The sequence below is a fragment of the Leptosomus discolor genome, chromosome 8 (genome assembly GCF_034619465.1).
Source record: "Leptosomus discolor isolate bLepDis1 chromosome 8, bLepDis1.hap2, whole genome shotgun sequence".
NCBI classification, from domain to species: Eukaryota; Metazoa; Chordata; class Aves; order Leptosomiformes; family Leptosomidae; genus Leptosomus; species Leptosomus discolor.
The window spans coordinates 39,246,520-39,268,671 of record NC_141398.1 but is presented as its reverse complement, the minus strand read 5'-3'; the positions used below and the strand labels follow the sequence as shown (position 1 = coordinate 39,268,671).

Below are 22,152 nucleotides of genomic sequence, written 5' to 3'. Positions count from 1 at the left end.
AGTCTTCTGCTAAGAGCTGATATTGGGTGAGTTGACATGGCATGGAGGAGTTGGACAGATACCTTAGTACCCTGCATGATACTTGCTGGAGTGTGACACCAGAGCGGTGAAAATCAGGTCCTCAAATGAGATCAGACATGACACTATCCAATGTGTTCAGAGCTGGGGAGTAACAAAACCAGCTCCTGAACCATAGAATTGGGGTGAATAACCTTCTGAATTAAGGTTAAATTTAATCTTATGTTTTATTTATGGCTATTTATGTGAAACTTAGGATTGTATAAAGTAAAAGTTACTGCCTTTTTCCCCTTCAGACCCACTTCAGTTCACGTGTTTGCTTGTACTGATTGCCCTGTCTGCAGCCAGAAAAGCTGCCCCCAGTCCTTTGGTCAGATTTTTAGGGAGGAGTTGTTTTTATTTTCTTTCTTTTTTTTTTTCTTTTTCTTTTTATCTTTTCAATTAGACTAGCTTTTGGGCACACAGACTTCAGGGTTGAATAGAGGAGGCAGACAGAAAGCTAAGCTTTCTGTAACCGTGCTTCACCCTGGAATATTTGGGAAAGTGCTTAGCCACAGCATTTAAGCTGAACAAAACCATGAATTGCTGTTTGAAGGCAGTAACCCCAGCCTTGGGAGATGAATAAAAGAAAGTGTTTCCACTGGCTATTAAGTGCTCAGACATCAGTGTGGGTGAGTAAGCGATACGTACTCAGGGGATATGGCTGTCCTGTGCTTTTCTGTGCCATAACTCTTTTGGAGACAGGCTGGCTCCTCATGGAGGTTCTGCACTCTTCTCCTGCAGCATGTTCCCAGGAATATATGATACAGGTATGCTGGAGCCTGCCTTTGCAGGGAGCTTTCTGTCATCCAGCAGGTTGTGTTGGTTTTGTGCCATGTGAAAGCAGAGTTTCTAAAGCGGAGCGGAGTCAGCATTGCATAGTGGGATTGTGATTTGGCCTTTGCCAGTACCACAGGTTGCATCTCCAGCTGTAGCACAGATTATGGACAGTCCAGGTAATCTTAGTGACAAATAAGAGCAGTTTAGAGACAGCAATTTGGCTATCAGTAAGAGTTGTAATCAGCACTGCTTGTTTTTCAGATTAAAAAAATTCTTTATAGTGGCTGTACCTATTATTTGACCCTTTAAGATAAAAGGTAGCATCAACACAAAGCTAAATTTCAATACAACTCAAACGGTTGGATAGCAGCTGGTTTTACTGATGGATAAACATGATCCTCTTCAGAAAACCCTGTTGCTTTACATTAATTGATGAGGAAAGTATATAAGGATTCTCTGTTTAGAATCTAGAAGGCCTTGTTGGAACCCCTTATCATCATGAGATGTGCTTCTTCTGGAAGACTTGTCTCTCCATAAGGTCTTGTGTTTATAGAAATAAAAATTGTTCATAATTTTCTTACCTCATTGAATACCATTTTAGGGATTGTGTTTAATAGTAGCTGGATGACAGCCCCCTGCATTCCACAGTGAGCTCTAACATTGCTCTTGGCTGAGTCACTCAACTGCTCTGCCTCAGCATCTCTGTGAAATGACTCTTTCCCATTACCTTGCAAGATTTTTCTGAAGGGGTCTTAGTATTTCGTAAAGGTGTTCTTGCCCATCAAGTTGAAAAGTTGGCCTGTAAATTAACACGTGAATTATTTAGTATGATGAGGTTTGAAGCCTGTGTATGTGATAAGATTTTGTAGCCAACTTGTTCTTTGCTCCTGCTACTTAATAGATAAATTGCAAAACTCCTAATCTTTTTTTTTTTTCCATCCCTGTCCTACATTGTTTTGCACCCCTGCTTTCCTCCTCACCCCCTCCAATGTGGTGTGTCAGGGACTATAATAGATATAATAGTACAGTGGTGACCTGATCATGCTAGAGAGCTTTTTGAGCCTTGCCGTTGTAGATAGAACCAACCTGTTTTGTAGTTGTGCTTTAACTGTCTTGTGCTCTTTGTGGGGCTATAAATGGCTTGTAGCACATCCTCACCTCTGGTATAGGGAAGACCAGGTCATGTTCTGACTCTGTCAGAAGGTGACCCATCAAGCTTGTAGGTTAGGAGGGCTTGCTGTCTTTATTCATTCAAGGAAGGAGGATTTTTATCTTAATTTACTATATTCTGTGGTGAGGTACATGCTAAGTAATAGTGAGACGGATTCATCAACAAATCTCTGGGGCAGGTGGAACAGACCATTCCTGGTGACAAGGTATTGCCTGTGTTGCAGCTATCTGAAGCCTTCTGGTTTTGTTCTTCCTCTTTATGAATCAATGGGCAGTGTCAGTAGATATAATTAAGTGTAGACTGTGGTTTGATGTTTTTGAAGGCTAATTAACATGCAGTAGCTGGCAAATGGTAGGAGTTGCTGATCTGGACTAAAAATCCCCATGCCAGGTAAATATTCTTGAAAAGGAAATTTTACAGTGTTACTTTCTGCTCATAGTCTCTGTGGCGGATCAGGCAGTGCTTGTTAGCACGCATGTTCTGCTGGGTCTTCCAAATTCTTGCAGGCTTTTTAAGCTGTCTTGGAGGTTTTTTGATCTTTGGGTCACTGCGTCCTTTTGTTTCTCCTCTCTGTTAATATGAGAGTAATGCTGTGATTTCCCCCCACCCCTTTGGATGCTTGCCACATTTAAGTCCTCCTGCCATGAGAATTTGATCTGAGCTTTATCTCTTTTACAGTTGCAAGTACTTTACTCATAAACATGGAATAGCCTCTGAGCCAAACCTACAGTCAGGCCTGTCAAGAGTCTTGTGACCTTTGATTGGCATCATCTGGTGTTGCTCTGTAGAGGCCAAACTGGCCTTGGATGAATCTGCTTGATCTGCTGGGAGCTGGGGTGAGAGGCAGGCCAGTGTGCAGCAGTCCCTAACTGAGATGTGTGCAGTGATGTGAAGCACTGCACCGTAACCTTGTGCGTAATTCAGTGTGATACTATAGAGCCTATGAAAGCTGAGCACATCCTTACCTTAGGAAGTGTGTCCTCTGTGAGGTGAAGTGGTTTTATTTTGTGTATACACGTTGGTTCTGCAGTGCAGCATTTGGGCAGCTACTGCATTCAGAGTTACTTTGCCACTTTGCAGAAGAAGTAGAAGCTGTTATTGGAAAGAACATGCACGGATAAAAACTTGGGGTGCTACTAGCTAGGATTTCTTTATTTCCTGGTGCCCCTAGGTAAGTAGGTTTTGGGGACACTTTTTTTTTTTTTCCTTGACACTTTCTGGGCAGATGTCCAGGCCTTTGAAGTTCTGCTGGGAAGATGCTGTAATATGCTAAGCGCCCTGCTCCCTGGTCCTATTCCTGTCCTGCAGCTGGTGCCATGACTGTACCTCCCTGTACGGTAACCAGCTAGACAGCTATTCCATGCCAGGACCATGCCTCTCCTACTCCCACTGCCCCAAATCTATAGCATAGATTGCTGTGGCCACTGAGCAGCTATTGTTGTAGGCTGATCCAAAAAAAGAAAGATGTGTTGCAGTAGTAATAGTTGGTTTGATTCATGATTGAATGAAGAAAAACAAAGCTCTATCTCCTTGCTCTCACCCAAGCTTCTGATGTTTATGCAACTTCATATGGTTTGGCATAAAGGCTATAAAACTGAACCGCAGCTGAGATGCTGCAGCACCCTAGATGCTTCTTGGGGCAATGGGCTTTTCTTGACCAGACATTTAGCTTCCAAGGCTGTAGGGCACAGGGTCTTGCTCAGCCTTCTCTTTGCTAGGGGCAAAGGCACGTTTTCACTGTGCTGGGCTAATGTACACCAAACGTACCTCCACTGGCAGAGCCAAGTCCACTGCAAGATGGTGGAGCAGTCAATAGAGGGTGGTTCTGTTTCTGCTGTGATAACAGCTTCTTCCCCCTTATTTTTGTCCTGTCCCCTCAGACACCAGTCCCTGCCTGGGCCTGCTCTGCCCATGACATTGTAGAAGCAGCTCTGAACAGCAGCATCCTACTTCTCCCTGCACCATGTTCATCTGTTCAACCTCTGTTTAATGTCCCTTCCCCTCTGCTGACATCATGGTCTGCTCCTGCCAAAGATCCATAGCTGGCTGAGCAACAGCCTCCAGCCAGAATGTGGTCCAGGAGCAACTCTGGGCTCCGTAGCTGGCTTCACCCTCAACATCCCATTCCCCAAGCACTGTACGAGTGAAGTTTGTAGATCTGTTTCTGCTGGACTTTGGATTCAATAAAGCTTATTAAAATAATTTTGTTTGGTTCATTTCAGCGTGTTGACACAAGTTCGTGTTCCTCTGTGGCTAGTGTTTGCGCACTACTTGCCCTGGCGTGGGCAACTGTGGGAAGCTGGGATTGCTGGCTGGGGGTGTGGGAAGATGAATGCCCCAGGCAAAACACTGGACAAGAACAGGGAGGTGAGAAAAATGAAAGTCTTTCAAAATAGGAAAGAGAGAAAGTAGGTACAGGTGAAATGTGTAAAGATGCAGACACTGCAAAGACTATAGAACGGCCGCTGGGGTCTGTCCTGAAGAATAAGCTCTAAACTCTTGCATTACTCAGGATACAACAGACGCAAACCCTATTTATAAATCTTCAGCTTTTTTCTGAGGAGCTTCCATCTTCTCTTCATATGGCCAAATGCACACTTCAGCAACATTACTTACTGCTTTGGATGTTTTCAGTTTTCCTGATCCCAGGTCAGGTTATCACCAAATCTGTTGTGAGCAAGGTCCTGCCCTTTGCAGCAGCTTCTGCATCAAGTACTGATTCTTTGAATGTATGGGCTGAGCTGCAGTGGAATGTGTTTCTCCCCTGGAATGTGCATGGGCAGGGAATGGTCCATGTGTCAATGGTAAAGCCCAGCCTGGCCAGTGACAGAGCAGGAAGAGTCTGAGGTGTCAGGCCATAACTTACTGGAACAACTATCTTTTTCCATGGTCACTGGGCCTTGCACGTCTGTCCTTTGGCCTGCTATCAGAGGAGAGCTCAGCACCCATCCCTGTGAGTGCTGCCTTCCCCGTTCTCCTGTGCCCACTGTCAAGTCTGGCACATTTGAACCTTGATGCGCAGGGGGATGTCATCAGTTTGCTTTCTTCTCTGCAGAAGGAGCAGCAGGCCATCAAAGCCATAATGAATATACTGCTCTTGGTAATTCCCACTAGGGCATCCTGTGTTGCATTGCCTCTGTGTTGTGTATGGGCTGATGCTACATGCTTCCAAGGTTGAGCAGCAAGTTCAGGTCCTGATGTTCCTAGCCATGACGCTAGTTTTATCCAGTGCCTACCAGAAGTTCTGTGTACATTGCTGGCACTCTTGAAACTAAAAGCTAAAATGACATGTTATTTCCACAGTGCTAAGAGGTTAATGGTGCCCCAGCCCAATAGTACCACTTTCCAGTCTCTGCTTTGTGAGGCAGAGCCTGATCTCAGAAACAGAAGATAGGCCTGTTGCAGGATCTGCCCAAAAAGTCAAGAGTACAGCAGGGCTGATGTCGAAGGGGCAAGGTGGGATTGAACAGAGATAGATGTAGGATAGTTAAGGGTAGTACTTAGCACACTTCATCTAACTACAGTGCTTGCTAGGAGTGAGCGTTTAAGAGTTGATCCCATAACTGTGTCCTGAAGTAACTCAAGTCTTTTCTGCTATGTGGTCTGGCATTGTGTAATTCTGGCCTGTTTATCAAGCTGCAGCAATGGAACTTGCTGTTCATTTTAAATTTTTTTTTTGACTGTATGTTGGGATCAAGATAGTCTGCTAAGAAGACCAATGTATCTGCTTTTTCTTGTTAGCAGGCTAAACAGAACTTCAGTTCAGTGCTGAACATATGAAAACATTCTCCAAACCCTGCTCGTGGTTTCTGTTTTTCTTTCTTCCCATTCTCTGATTGATAGCACAGTCTGAGCTATTCCGCATCTGTCTGGCTGTTAATATATATTATACATACATTTTGGGTTTGGGGCTTGAAGTGTTCAATTCAAAGGGACATCATTTCAACTGTTTTTTGTTCACTAGCTGCTGAGGTCCTACCTGCAGAGCGGTTCTGCCTTATATTTGCATGTTTGAAGTGCGCTTGTCTTTAAAATGAGCTGTAGTGAAAACAGGAGCCTTAGGAGGCTGAATGTTTAGGTTCTACTTTGACCACTGCCATGGGCCAGGTGTACCAATCCTTTCTGTTCTATGCTTGTCTCCCCTCTTTAAAATGATTTTGTGCTTTTGAAGAGAGGATGGGGAAGGAAAAGGAAGGAATGAGGGAAGCGTGCTATCTGGACCCTCCAGCCACTGTAGCTCACTAGATTTCAGCCTATAGAGTATGGTCCTTCGGGGTATCCGTGATCTGCTTTTTATAAGAAAAAGAAAAGTACATTCTTCAATCTTATTGTCCAGATTTCTGAAATTTTGTAGAGCATCTGAACTTGCACTGGAAAAGTTTTAGGTGTGGTCAGCTGCACGCAGGTGTGAAGTGTCCCTTGCTCTACACGTCAGCTGTCACCAAGCGACTGAGATGGGATGTTGTTTAAACCCTATAGCCTTGTTGGAGTGAGTTACTGGTCAGAAACTGTTCGTGTATGAGTACTCCCAGGGTTTTCTTAGAAGCACGTGCCTGTACCTCACTCATCCGGGATGGACTGCTCTAGCTGTTGAGGATTGCGAGCCACTGAAGGTGGTAATGTGGAAGGTGCTGGAGAGGACCTGTGGGAGTGAGCTGAGGCTGAGCGCACCAGCAGTGAGATGGCAGATGAGAATCCATACAGAGAAAGCGTTGTCACAGGAGCGATGATGCCTTTTGGAGTGATTACAATAGCTTCATGGAGACATCAGTTCAGTGGCAAAAAGGATAATAAAGGGGAAAATGCTAGGATTAACTTGCAGAGGGATAGGGAACAGCACAGAGAACAACTGCAGCCTGCGTCCCTTCTCCACGATACACCTTCATCTCCATTCTCAAAAGCAACGCTGTGAATCCAGAAAAGGTTCAGATGATGATGGTCAGAAATGCAGGGAATAGCTAAACAAGCCAGGAGTCATCAGTCTGGAAAAGGGATGATTATGCAGGGTTTTGTAGAGGTCTAGATAATGAGGTATGTTCTGAAGAGGCTGAATGCATAGTTTGCCATCCTCTCCATTGCAAGAACTACAGGGTATCAAATACAAGTAGTAGGAGGCATGTTTTCATGCAGCTTGCAGTTACACTATGAAATTCCTTGCGGCAGGATACAGTGGATGGTATGAATGTTTGCATGTGCTTAAGGAAGAATTGGACAATTTAATAGGAAGAAAATCCTTTGAGGAGTATGAAGTGAACAGAATCTCCATCTGGCTCAGTATGTCTCTGTGCTGCAGGTGGTTAGCAAGCGGTAATGCTGTTCAGTAGGAGCATGATGTATGCATGTCCTACGCTTACGCTGTCTCACTTCTTGAGGGTTCCTTATCTGGGCTGACCCCATATCCTGGATGGCCAGCCTTTTTAAGAACATTCAGATAACATCTCATCTCTGCTTTCTGGGTCACAACAGTGGCTTCTGGAAGTACTTGAGTACAAGTGCTACTAGCATTAAAATGTCTGGAGAATTTGCAGATGTTAGTGTGGGGAAGCTGTATAGGCAGTGTGATTCAGCCCTTACTAAAGCAGTGTCAGATTTTATAAAGGAAGAAGATCTTGAGGAACTGGAGGCTCAAATAGTGTCATAGGAGTCAAAGAAAAGGTTGTAATATTATGGACCTATTACTAGGTGGCGATAGTAAATTGTTAACGATGTAGAAAAGTCCCAAGTTTTCAGCAAGTGTTTTTGTATTTGGAGGGAAGTTGGAGGATGTATGTGCAAAATACATGTGACGAGTGACTCCCTACTCTGCTGATAATCCAAGGTTATGCCAAACGCTTTCAATAGGGTTACACTATTTAAATCAATAGGCCCAGATAACTTTGACCTAGAAGTATTAGAAGTGCTGATAGTTATTTTAAATTCAGATTATTAGGAAATTTCAGAAGACTGGCTGAAGTTGGCAAGTGCTGGAATGACCTGTATGTCAATGCCCTCATGTTTATTCTGGGTGGAATTTTAGAAATCCTGATACATTATTTGATTAATAAATAACTAAAGGCTAGGCATATAATTAACACCACTCAGCTTTTGTTTATGGTGAGTACAGTAAGTTCTCTGAAACAAATCTGGCTTGTTTTTTTAAGATGACTGTGGTGATTTGATAAGGCTGGCAGTCTAGGTTTAAAACACTTAGCGTTGTGTCAGGTTCAGATTCAGCACTATGCAACATTTGAGTTGAAAAAGTTAACTCTGTATATCATTAGTAAAGTGCTGGGTGAGCGAGGTTTCCTTAATGGGTGAAATTAGTTGTTGTCTGTGGAGAATAAGATTCAAATCAAGCTTTTTCCAGGCATTGTTGCAACACATACCAAATTTGGCACTGTCACCAGAGCCTTTATTCACTCTGGAGTTCATCTCGTCAATGCATTCATCACCACCTTTGGTGGAACAGCAAGTACCGATACTGTGAAGCACAAGTCTTACAGGAGCAGGAGAAAGCTTTCTTCAGTAGGATCAGTCATGATCTGTAGGTAACAAAACGTTTTTCATCTTATACTACAGAACCCATAGTGTCTACTTTTGCATAAGTATTTTGTGAAGTTGTCCTCACGGTTGGGCACGGTTCTGCATTTCTGACGGCAGCCTTACCTAATGCATGATGTGTAAGCATCGGAGATGTAACTGATGACAGGTTCTTATTAAATACTTTGTAATGCCAGGAATGTTTTGTATGCAGAAGAGTTAGAAGTTCGTATTTGATTGTATTATTAAGTAGCTTAGGAGATAAATTGATTAGACTTATCATGTGACATTACCAACAGCTTCATTAGAGAAGTTCTGAACTGACACACGTAACAGACCTGGTTTTGGGGAGACTGAAATAATAGACCAGTGATGGCAGCCTTTCACAGGCCAGCAGCCTGGGGAAGAAAGGAGCCGCAGTGTTAAAAACTCAGTATTTCAATGATAATTTTACTGGCTGGAGTCTTAGCAGTGGAAGTTTGACAACAGACTCTAGAGCCCCGATCACTTCTTTGTTTTTGACAATCCTGTTTGGCACCATTTTTGAGCTTGCTGAGGGTGCTGTCTGGGCTGTTGTCCCTGTCTCTCATGAAGATATTAAACAGGACTGGTGCTACTGTCAACAGCTTGTTTGGAGCTGGTCCGAGGGAAGACGGAGCTGACCCCTGGGACATATCAGTATGTTCCTGTGGATGTGTGGGACCTAACAGAGGAGTTTTCTCACCATTTCTAGGCTAGGATTTGCTAGGTGTCCTCCACACCTTTCACTCCCAAACTTTGCCCCGAGGTCCAAAATCTTGGACTGTGACATCTTTCAGTCTTGCTCCATTCCCTGACTTTCCTGTTGGCATTCATGTGGTATGATGCAACACATGGAGGGCCTTGGGCATGCAGCGAATGTTTCATGAGTTTCTGAGAAACCCTGAGCATGTGGGTCCGCTGATGATAAGATACCTGAGCGCATGAAGCTGAGCACCATTTTACAGGATTAAATTTGTAGTGCCCTCACGTTGTGGTAGTTTTTGTAGGAAAATCGTGGCTTGCAGAGGTGCTCCAGCCCACCTTCACAAGGCCACTCTCTGTGCTTTGCCGCGTGCTTGGTCTTTTGGTGCCTTACTGCAGGATGTGCGCTTTCTACTTTTTAACCCCTCTCCTCTCGTGGTCTTTGCATTTCTCCCATAGTCTTTTTGCCAACACCATTGCTCCACATTTAACAGATTCTGCACTACCCTTTGGTTGTATAAGGTCAGTAGATGGATGAAGCATCTTCTTTTGCTTACAGTCTGCCTAAGGATCCAGCCTTATCTGTTTAAAACACAGGTGGTTGTTATTAATGTTGTGTCTATCTCAGGCTTTTTGATAGAAGTGCATCTCTCTGAGAGATGTGGGTTTGACTGTGTAATTCATAGGAATGCTCCAAAGAGCTGGAGAAAATCCTGATTCTTCTGAAAGTCTTATAGTAAGACAGAATGTGTCATACTTCCTTTCAACTCTGGTGAGAGGAGTGTTCCTCATGACTCCCTCCCTGCTGTAGCTGGCCTCTTAAGAGAGGCAGGGATGAGCCATCTTGAGCAGCAGTGTCAACTGAAGTTGGCAGGCACAGGTGAGTAGATTTGGGTGGCATTTGCTGAATCACTCTGTGGCCACAACCATGGGAGCATTGCCGCCTTCTCTGCAAGATGGAGATGAGAGTCCTCAAAAGAGACGACCAACATGTTGCCTGAAGAGCACTTCAGCTTTAAAAGATGGATTAATCTCTCTTCTTTGCAATAGTTACGAGTTTGATCTGGCATTTCTACACATAAAAATTTCACAAAAGAATTTACAACAGAATTGGGGTAGATCAGAACAAAACCAAGAACTCAGAATAATGGAATTACTGCGAGATGTAGACAAGAGCACGTGGGCAGGGTGCAATCCCTGAGCCCAGCTTTAATCCTAGGCACAGTGTCACTGGCAGAAGAAATAAAAGATATTAATGTTAAAATTGACCACTTTGAAAATTGACTGTTGACATTTAAGGGTTGGGTTTTAAGCTGTCCACAGACTGGGAAATGTTGGCCAAGGGGAACACAGAAATGCCTACCAACTGTTAGAAGGAAATGTAAATGTGAGAATGCAAAGATCGCCTCTAGCTGTTCAGTTACGCCTGTGAGTGCTGTTTAGAGACAAAGCCACAACTGGCTGAGAATTATTTTATTAAATGCTTTTGCTGGAAGACTCTGTTAGTGGGAAGCACAAATGTTTTACAAAGAGGAGCTTGTTTCACCACAGGCAAAATAAAACAGAAACAGGGTTTTAATGTTTTTTTAAAACAAAAAAATCTTGTCCATGACAAAATGACTTTCGGCAATCTGTTCTTTTAATTATTTCTCACAGGGAACAAATGAGGTTGAAATCCAAATTATGTGTTACAATTGATGACCATTAATTTCTTTTCAGTTGCTGGTATATGAAAATTAATACTGGGATGTATCAGGAGTGGGAGTCAAAATTTCTAATTTCCTACCAGAAAATTATGTCCTGAGAGCTGTAGTTGCCATGCTGTTCTGCTAAACTGGTTTCGTTGCTGACCGTTTCTTTTGTCTTGTCTTTTGCAGGATGGGATAAACATTCTTATGGGTACCATGGCGATGACGGGCACTCCTTCTGTTCTTCGGGGACAGGACAGCCCTATGGCCCTACGTTCACCACTGGAGATGTGATCGGCTGCTGTGTTAACCTTATCAACAATACTTGCTTCTACACGAAAAATGGCCACAGTTTAGGTAGGTAAAGAAAGGTGTTCTCAGGAGAGGGGTGCTCCAGCCCTGCTCTTGCTGCTTCTGTTTAATACTTTGCATGTGCTGTAACTATTGCCCCACATCTGTGGGTAAGATTTAAGAAACAGGAGAGAAATAGAGCACTTGGCAGCAGTCAGGAGTTGTAAATTGTCCCTGAGACATAAATACTTCCAGCACGTAAAATGGTTTCTGTGCCGCTCGATTTGTTTAGGTAGGTTAGGATTGCATCCCCAGTTTCTCCTCCTTTCCTCTGCTACTGCACCCCTGGTGAGAGGTTGGGTAAGATGGCTAATGGCTGGGCAACAAGGAAATAAAGAAGTGGGAAGTTTAGTGTATTACTCAACTGACTACAAAGCTGCTGTATCAGTGTCTTTTCACTTTTTAAAGGGACTTGTCCATCTGTAAGTCTTAACATGTTAGTCCAAGCATTCCCAAAGCTAGACATTAATTTAGCATAAGAAGTCTTACTTAGGCACTGACCTATAATGTGTTTCATTCCACAGTTGTTTTAGTAGTTCCTCTAAAGTTCAGGACTCAAAAATTTTGTCCAAAGGAATATCTCACAGATGTTTTCCATCATATCTGATGTGTCTAAAATAGAAAATTGTAACCATTTTCACCTAAAATGTCATTCTCTTGGATGACATATTATCCACCCTGCATACATTCTTGTAATTTTTTTGTCACATAAGACATACAGTAAATTTTGGTAAGTTCATCTCACTTTTTGCACTGGAATTCATTTGGTTTGGTAGGGACAGGCACTCCTTTCCTTTGCTTCTCCTTGCTGTGTCAGTTCTACTTTGTTGAATTCAAGATGAAGAAGCTGGTGGAAAAATACCCTACTCAAAACATTTATCAGAACGAAAGTTGTTTTGAGTTACTGGCTGGGCTGAAGGAAGGAGTGGGATTGCAGTGCAGTGTGTGTCTGGAGAGTGCATAATTTCTGGTGAACTCTGGGGAATACTGGGCTCCCCCGTACATGGGAGAGATGGACATGCTGGAGAGAGTCTAGTGAAGGGCCATTAAGACAGTTAGAGGACTGGAGCATCTCTCCTAGGGGGCAAAGCTGAGAGAACTGAGATGTTCACCCTTGAGAAGGCTCAGGGGGGATCTGGTCAGTGTATATAAATACCTGAAGGGAGGCTGCAAAGAGGATGGAGCTAGACCCTTCTCAGTGGTGCCCATTGCTGGAACCAGAGTCAGTGGGCACAAATTGAAACCCAGGAGATTCCCTCTGAACATCAGGAAAGACTTTTTCACTGTGAGGGTGACTGAGCATTGGCATATGTTACCCAGGGAGGTTGTGGAGTCGTGGAGTCTCCATCCGTGAAGGTATTCAGAAGTCACCTCGTTCTGGGCAACCAGCTCTGGGTGGCCCTGCTTGAGCAGAGGGGTTGGACCAGATGACTTCTGGAAGTGCCTGCAACCTCAGCCAGTCTGTGATTCTGTGAAAGCAGCATGCTATGCTACAGGCATAGCAGAGATACAGATCTGAGATGTGGGGTTTTCACCTCTCAAGAGGGGATCTCAAGAAGGATCCTTCCTCTGAGGCAGATACAGAAAGGCCTGGTAGTCATGCAGACAGAACTTCTCTTGGAAAATTGTTTTCAGTTTTTCTCTAATTTCGTACCCACTCTTGTTGATTTGTGAGGGGATTGTTGCCTAGAAATGAGGCATGTGCCTTCTGAGAAGCATTCTAGATTGAGTCCGTGACTGTGTGTGCATTCAGCAACTAGTCCTGATGGTTTACAACACCTCAAGAGGTCTTCAGCCCTGAATGGAAAAATTTCTTTGAGCATCCTTTGAGGCTTGTTTTTAGCGTTCTAACTTTATAGATGGAGCCTTGTTGAGAAGCCCAGTGGGGAGCTGCTCAGGTTGAGTGTCTGATCTGTCTTCTCTTTTGAAATTATAACTATCACCAGACCATGCGTGAAGACTTGTGGTTTATTACCTAGCAAGATAAGTGACTAGCGGGGGGACTAGCAGTCATTTGTAGTCTGTAAGTATTAGTTAATCACCCAGATTTATAATAGCTGGATTATTCTAAATTTAACTTTTAGTTTGTGGACATTGAAAATGTAGAGAGTTATGAAAGCAACAGCTGATGGCATAGAGCGGGAGGTATTGTGTAGAAATGAGACGAGTTCACCATACACAGTGACTACGATGCTGAAATAGTTAAAAATATTTCACAAAATCTCTCCTTTTAGTTGCTGTCCTTGATTTTTAGTGTGTGTTTACACATAAGTAGTATAGTGGTTTGTGCTGTGCCTCTCTGGCTGTTTTCCTTTGTTTGAGTAGGTAGTTTTCCAGCTTCCCCATTTTTTAGCCTGATGGTGCTGTTACTTTTTGTCACAGCCGAAGCCTAACAGTCAGGAAGAGGCCAGGTCCTCTGTTTAATGTGTTCGTTTGACATTTAATCTCTTTTTAGTGAGCAGGAGTCTGCAGAGTAGAAGGGATGTCAGTTGAAAAGTTGCCCCTTGCTCCGTCTCCCCGCTCTGTTCCCAGGGCCTTGTTGTGCCTGGGTGTCTGGGCAGATGAAGCCAGACGAAGTACACAGTTCAGTAACTTCTGCATTGAATTTCGTCATTACCATCCTCTGATTCCTTGCCTCGTGTCCTGCTCAGAGATTTGTTTTGTCTGGGACATTTGGAGGTCTTTACAGGAATGAAGTTGCCTGGTCTTCCTTTCTTGATTTTTAGTGCTCCTTTCCCTTCAAAGATGGGGTTTTTGGGTGGAAAGCTTGTGTTTTCTAATCTGACATTGAATGATCCCTTGGGGAGCAGCCTGCCCCAGTGGTGGACAATGCCGGTGGGAAGAAACAGGAAAGAAAGGGAATTAAATTACACTGTGCTTAGAAAACAGCATTAGATATAAGCATTGATGTCTCCTGGATGTCCCCCTCTTGGACTCTTCAGATGTATGGTACAAGACATGAGATGTATGACAGAATTATAGGTAGGAGACTCTCTTGAGCATTCACAACAGGCTCATTTGTGTACCAGCTTCTCTTTGAGCTGTAGTGGCATAGTGGTTGTACTCAGAGAGGAGAAATGATGTGGTTAGAGAGACAGACTGATGGAAGTAGGGTGAAGCAGGTGTCAGCAGAGGAACCAAGACCTGATGGAGGCAGGAGCAATGATTTATTTGAAAGTCAGAACACTTTCTGCGTTGGTGGATGCATCTCCTTGAAGATCTTGAACATTCCATGATACTTAATGCTAACCTGAGAATCTCCTTTCTGTGTTGTATAAACCCAAGGCTTACCAGGAAGGGGATGAATGTGCTTTTTCTTGATGTTCCCTGACATAAAGCCACTGAAGCTGTGTATGTCCCCTCTTAGGTAACGAAGTCATTGTCTAATCCTGCTGCAGATACCAAAAATATTCACGAAACTAGTCAGCCCCTTTGTGATGCCAGTTAGCTTGGCAGCAGGGTTTCAGGGCCTTCCCTCTGGGCATTTGAATTTGTCTCGCTTTTAATGGAATTACTGTAGCTTTGCTTTTCCCTAAGACGATATTCTCTCTTCACCATTTCTCTCTTCACTATTTCAATCCATTCCTTTTTATCTGTTAATTAGACCCCCCCCCCTTTGTTTTCCTTGCGATTTCTGCTGTTGCTTAAGTATGATCTTCTGTTGTCTCCATACTTTTCTGTTCGATCAGATCCATCAGGAGCACTTACAAGAACTGTTTTCTTGATCATCACAAATTCTGGATGTTCTGGTTGGAGCAAAGGCTTGAACTTTGTTTGGAGATGTCACATGAAAACTGTTTGACATCGTATGTAGTCTTAATTCTCTGTTCTGGAAAATGTCTCAAATGTCTCCTGGTTGCTGTTAAAATGCTTTTGACAAGTTCTGAGCATAGTCTTGGCAGGAAAAAACATGATGAGATGTGGCTAGAAGTGCAGTGAGGGTGAGTTAGGAGAGAAAGAGGGAGAAATGTGAAAGATGTTTGGGCTCCAGCCATTAAGCAGAGAGTTTTGGATGCGGGACGTGATGAGGGAATGTGAGTGCTACATGTCTCTGGGATTAAGTGGATGAGTTCGCTCAGGCACCAATGTGGGAGTGTTTCACATCTCACGCTTTGACAGCAGACCAAGGTAAATGGAGCAGCAGGGCTATAAAAAGAGCATGCAACCCTCTGAAGTCTTGACATAGAAAACTTCCTGTAGTCTGAGTTCTACTGCAGGCACTTGGAAAGACCAAGTTAACCTATAAAGTAAAATGCCTATTCTGCAACCAGTTTAGAGACCAATAGGAACATTAGGGGTAATGAAGAAATCTGCCTGTCATAGAGAACCACAGATGTCCTTCCTAGTTTAATAGGCTTGTCCCCAAACCTTCAAATGAAGTTTGCAGAGAGCAAGAGCATTGGGAAGTTTAAAACAAGACTTTAGATGAACCAAATTTAAAATGAATGGAAAATATTGAACTTGGCTACAGCCTTGTTTCTGTGTAAGAACTGGTTTACCCAAGTGGCTTGATTGGGGGATAACTGTTTCCGAGAGCATGTAGAGCTCTGTGGGTTTAATAGTGCTTCTCCTCAGCAGCAAGTTGTAGAACTATTTGAGTATTTCATGGGCTGACTTTTCCTAGTTTACTCTTTAGGATTCCCATCTTGCTGAACATGTTGTTGCTTATTGCAGTCTGTCAGCACTGTTTATGCATTCTGTGAATTACAATTACTGAAACAGATGCTGGAGGAGTACCCTGCTGAACAGAAAATGGATGCTGTGGCTGATCACCCAAATACATGTTGTCTTGTGCAAATGGAATTCTGAAATGTATTGTGAAGAAAATGGCCAGCTATGAGGCAGACAGGATGATTGTTGCTGGGGGGAGAGTGGAGTTGGCCTAGAAGGTCCACAAGGACATTGTATGCATGGGGACGTATGAAAGTGCATGTTAGTTATGGAAAAGTGGAATTTGTTTGATTAGGTGGCAGGTGAAGGTGTCCGTCCCACTGTCCCCCAGCACTGAACTTTCATTTAATGTCTTTATATCACTGCCTTGATGATCACATTAACATCGTGGACTTACAGGAGATGCTCTTCACACACTCACTCTTGCTTCCTGATCTCTTGAGCTATGTTCTTATGTCTTTAAATTTATGAAGTTTGTTATTTTAAATTGGATCCAGACTTTGGAGGTGCTGCAGAGGAAGAGTGCAGTTTCAAATTCAACTGTGTAGTTAGAGCTGTGATTCTTTTGCTTTCTGCTCTTGACTGTGTCAGATGCAGTTGTATGGCAGTGCAGATTCAGGATGAACTCTAAGCAGTTATAAAAGTGCAACAGATCTAGTTCTGTAAGTGTAAAGCATTGTATTGGTGCAAAACATACAAATGCCTTAATTTAAAGGCAATGGGATAAGTTTGTTTATAGAATCGTCGAGTAATTTTCACTGGGAGGGATCTCTGGAGGTCACGCGTCCAATGCCCTGCTGAAAACAGGACCAACTAGATCACGTTACTCAGAAACTCATCAAGTTTTTACTGTCTCCAAGAATGGAGATCCCCAGGGGGCTTTTCTGGTCCCCTGGTTCAGTGTTTGACCACATTCATACTGAATTTTTCCCACCAAATATCTAATCAGAATTTCCCATGTTGCTGCTCGTGTCACCATGCCCCTCTGGGGAAAGTCTCTCTCTGTCTTTTCTATACCTCCCATAAGGTAGTTGTAGGCAGCAGTAAGTGTCTTCCCTAATGTTCTTGAGACTGAACAACCGCTTTTCCGTTAGCCTCTCTTCATCTTGTTGGCCTCTGCTGGACTCACTCCAGTCTCACTGTTCTGTCTTGTATTGGGGAGCCCAAAGGTGGATGTCATTTTCCAAATTTAGACTCGCAAGCATTGAAGAGAAAGGAGTGATCCCTTCCTTTACCTACACTCTTACTAACACAGCCCCAGCTACGCTCTTACTAACACAGCTTAGGATGTGGTTGACCTGCTTCACTGCAAGGACCCACTGCTGACTCCTACTCTACTTGTTGCCCATCAGGCCCCCCCGCATCCTTTTCTGCTTTCTCTCCAAACAGCCCAAGCCTCTCCTGTTTTCTGGGAATATTACAACCTGGTGGAAGGGCTCTTCAGGTGCTTTTGTTGAGCTTTGTGGGGTTTGTGCTGGATCATTTCTCCAGCCTGCAGAGGCCTTTCTGAATAGCAGTATGTCCTCCAGCGTATTGTCTGCTCTCCTGTTTGGTGACATCTGGGAACCTGCTGAGAGTGCACGCCGTCCCATCGTCCAGGTTGCTAGTAAAGACGCTAAACTGAATCGTCCCTTCCATCAATCCCTGGGGGATAACGCTTGGACTTTGAGCTGCAGATCACAACCCTTCGATCCTCCCAGTCCAGCCAATTTTCCACCCACCTTGTAGTCCACTCAAAAATCACAGGCTTGTCCATGTGCTGCTCCCAGCTGTACAGCTACAGGAGTTGTCATGGGAAAGCCAGGCCACTTTTGGCTCTGAGTGATCATGAGTGGCAGAGGAGGGCTCCAGTGGGCTGCAGCCTCAAGGAGGTTGACCTCATTCTGGTATAAGGGTAGAAAAAAGCTTTCATCCAGCTGAGCAAAACAAGCATGAAGTGAAAAACAGGTTTGAGTGAAGAGCAGTATTTGGGCAAAGTGACTGAGTGAGAGAAAAGCTTGCTGAACGTTTTTCTCAGCCAGGTATTCAGCATCACTTGTATACACAATTTTTGTTTGGTTTGTAGAGAGGGTACTCAACAGACAAGGTCTATACTTTCGTGATGTTAATTAAACCATATTTGCTATCTGCCAGGGTGTTAATTAAACCTCATTGGTTAAAGTATTCAGGAATTTTTTCCAAGCATTTGATTTTGGATCTGTGCTGTTTGAATAGTAATTATTAGTTTCCTATGTTGACTCCTAAAATTGGTTTAAATTACCATTTCAGACTGATTTGGTAACATTACATTGCAGCTTTTGGTTAAAATAGGCCTAACATTAAAAACGGAGACCAATGTGCTCTTGCTTCTCTGCAGCTGTTTCACTGCTGCTCAGAAGGGAATGCTGCGTGGCTGGGAGGTGGGATGTGTGCAAGAACTGGGCATACTGATGTGGGTACCAGCGTTCCACTGGCTGGGGAAAGAAAGCATTGCTGGGAGCGTGCATGGGGCAAGACTCCTGAAACATTAGCTTAAAACATGAGTTAAGCTCAGCCTGCTAAGGTGAACAGGGCATGGCAGCAGTTTCCCCTGTGCGGTTGGTGAGGGAGACCTAAATGCTGTGGGTTAGAGCTGCTGTCACTGGCCGATCCATCTCCCCATGCTTCTGCCTTGCTGCTGGATCTCACCCATGGCAGATGGAGGGACACATGCTGCAGGAGAGGGAGGAGAGGCACCCTCCTTCCGAGCAGTAGCTCACGTCTGAATCCGATGCAGAGCATTGCAGAGTGGCGCCTGGGGGTAGCCTGACTGTAGCTGAGCATTGTCTTTGGCCACTGCTCAGTTAGCCATCCTAGGCAATGGCTGCCTCAGCTTAAAGATCTCTTTTCTGGCATGCCAAATGTAAATGAAAAGGGAAACCATGCACTCTTTTTCTATCTTTTATGTTTTAGCAGCATAGCCGAGAATGAAGCTGTTCTTTGCACCGTATTTCTCAGGTGTGGTCCTGTTGCAAGGCTGTTCCCCACCTGTAATGCAAAGCATTTGAGTGTTTGTTCCTGTCTCTGGCTGGTAAGGAGAGGTAGTTACAGCCTAAGCCGAAGCAACGTTACGGTAAAACTCTGTTTCTAAAGCCAAAGTGAGTCTTGAAAACCAACTCCTTCATAGTAACAAAGGGAGAAGCAAAGAAAAGAGGAGCTACTTTTTAGGAAATCACAGTTTGGGGAGAGATGACTGAAACATTTAGGTTATTCCCTGAACCTTTCTCCAGATGCAAAACCTTATGGAGGAGGGGACTGGGGAGGGAAGTTACTTTTGAATACAACAGGTGGTGAAATGCAGGGTCAGAGCTGGGATTTATTGAAATGCAATAACATTTTGTGGAATGTTAAGGGTGTAGCCAAGCAGGGAAAAAAATCCTTTGTCTTTTTAATTCTAATATTTTTCCCCCCACAGGTATAGCCTTTACAGACCTCCCTGTAAGTACACCTATTTTCAGCATTTTAACTAAGGATGCAAATAGAAGGGAGGGGGAAGAGTGTGGGGGTGTGATTTTTTTTTTTTTTTTCTGTTTGTGGTCTGTTAAAAAAAATTGTAACACACATTGCTGAATGGTATGGATTTTCCTTTTTCTGAAACTTTGTAGTCCTGTGGCTGGGTTTGTGGGCTACTCACATGCCTCCTCTCATCCCTCACCACCTTGAAGAATATGTTCCTCCTTCTCCTGGAATTAAAGCAAGCATTCGAACTTCGTTACAGGTCAATGTCTTCCAATGCAGCTTCGACTGGGGGGAGTATATGTGCAAAGTCATGGAGTAGCCTCTCATGTCCCATCATCAGAGAGCCCCAAACTGCCTAATATTATTCTCAGCTTCTTCTTGCCTCATCCAAGTGTTGTAGCCGTGGTGGTGTTCCCTTGCCATGGTGTGGTTAAGGAAGGGTGCTTCTGAGAATGAAGATCAGGCTTAGCTGGCTCTAGTGTGTGTGCTCATTGCATGCGTTTTTGACGAGCCTCCACCCATGATGAGTAACCAGCTCGTGGAATTACTGGAGGAATGTATTTGGCATCCGTGTGGGGCTGCTAGTTACTCTTCTGATTCACCAGCCCTGATACTGAGTTACTCTTGAGTGCAGTGACACCAGTTCAGTTACACCAGGCAGTAATGTCTAGTTGGGTCTTACAAAAGCACAACTTTCACAGTGGGTCATGGACAAAAACATGGTTGCTCTTTTTCAGACCCAAGTGTTCCTGGACAAGGAGCAGGTGTTTAGGAAAAGAAGATAAAACCAGGTCAGACATACACCTGTACATCCACCGCATGCATTTCTCTCATGCATAGAACTTCTCGTCCCTGAGGTTGCACTCCTGTCTTTGTACTTAACGACCCCAAATGAATTTTCTCTGAGGGATTTCTTAGTTTCCATAACTTGTTTAAGCCTCCAAAGTGATCAGTTTTCTTAGCTGACTTCCACATTGTGTGGAAGAAAGCTTGCTTTGCTTTGTTTCGCACCTCCTGACAAAAAAAATTATTTTGTTCTTCTCATTTTTGTATTGTGAGAAATAATGACGAGCACTCCCTGTTCACCTTGCCAATGGGATTTATGGCTTTACAGATCTCTCTTGTATCCCAGACAGTGTCTGTGCTGAAGGATGTTCCAGTTATTTAATTTGCCTTTTCACATCAGCTGTCAATACAGCTTTTTTTTTTGTTGTTCCTGGGCTCTTTGAACTTGGTAACATTGCAGTGTATTCTAAACCAGAAACCTTCACAGGATTTTATTCACTTGGTCCAAGTACAGTTTATTAAAGTAAAAGAATATTTTACCTGTCCAGGAATATTAACCTCTTGGAGTGAGGTCTTGTGACAACCTTGCATCCACAGCAAGAAGACACATCCGTGATATACCCTTTAGTTTTAGGTGCTCTTTTTTTTCCTTCTGGATATGGATTACCTTAGGAGTCACAGTTTTGCCATATTCCTTCTAATTTTTTTCACTGCTTTGTCTTTTCATTGAGCGAGACTGCTTCTCTTTCTGAGATGAGACCAATCTTCATGTGGGGATAGATAGATAATTACTGTTTAAGCTCTTATGAATCAAAAATGGCTATCTAACACACATACCATTGTTTTGCCATTTTTACAGCTAAAGTGTTGCCGTAGAGCTTTGCAGCACAGATTTGGCAGGCTGAAGTTACCTGTCCTGCTTAGCTTAACTTGCATCCTTTTGATCCGGGAGTATGCAGTGAGCTGATGTATACATTTAATGTGCACTGTTCACCCTGGTGTTGAGCCTCTCTTAGAAATAGGGGATGACCAGCTGGGGACGCAGACCAGACAGAGGGGCTCTTGCAGCAGTGAATTCTTGCAGTGCCTCTGAGATTGAATTCAAAACCCTCCTGAGCCCAGGGCATTCCCCCATCCTGCTGTTTCTTGATCTCACCAGATCATACTTACAGGATCTCATGCTTGTTTGTCTGTATCCTGTGCAGAGGAGATGTTGGTTTAGTGTTAAACTGGAAGAAGACCTGGTCAGGTGGATTTTTGGATCAGCTATTCAAATACCTTGTGCAGGGTCTCCGATGGTTAAATGGTATCTCTGTGCCTTTTATCAGCCAGTTTGCTGAGCTATTTCCTGTGGAAATCTCCTTCTGGCTTTTACAGCAGCAACTAACCCATAACACTGTTCTTTGGGGCCCAGAAGGAGAACAATGGATGCCCTGTAGGCCTCCTACTATTGAGAATTATCCTCCATGAGGTAATTTCTCTTTAAAAAGAGGGCAAGAGAAGCTTGACTGGGTCGTTTCACCCCCTAACTGGACACGAGCAAGGACAGGAGACTTCTGCCTCCGTGTGGATTTTGGATGTTCCTCTCCATGTGGTAAATGGCTCAGCTGCTGTGTTGGCAGCTTTGTCCTAAGGATGCCTGCACCTGACTTACATCACTCCCATTCTCCTTTTCCAATATCCTTCCCTTGAAATGCTGCCTTCTTCCCTCACCCTTGCAGACACCTGTGTATTCCATGTCCTTTTCTGGCCCTTTTTGCTCCCTCTGTCCATGGCTTCATGGTTTTTCTCCCAAACGGTTGAGGTTACAGCCGTTTCCTGAAGAAGGGGATGCCAAACCCAAGATAGACTTTTGGTTTAAGTATAATGGCTCTTGCCAGAGATTGTAGAAGATTGGAGGTAGTAGGGAATTTGAAACTGATATAACTT

At 43.8% G+C, this 22,152-nt stretch overlaps 1 protein-coding gene across 3 annotated transcripts in view; it reads left to right on the top strand.

The window, feature by feature from the left end:
- RANBP10 (RAN binding protein 10) overlaps positions 1-22,152 on the top strand; it is a 101,883-nt gene that overhangs the window by 56,839 nt on the left and 22,892 nt on the right. For all 3 annotated transcript variants that reach the window (XM_086469339.1, XM_086469340.1, XM_086469341.1), the window contains 2 exons: positions 11,128-11,295; positions 19,394-19,416. In XM_086469339.1, coding sequence (XP_086325465.1) covers positions 11,128-11,295; positions 19,394-19,416 — 191 coding nt within the window. The remainder of the gene's footprint in view (positions 1-11,127; positions 11,296-19,393; positions 19,417-22,152) is intronic.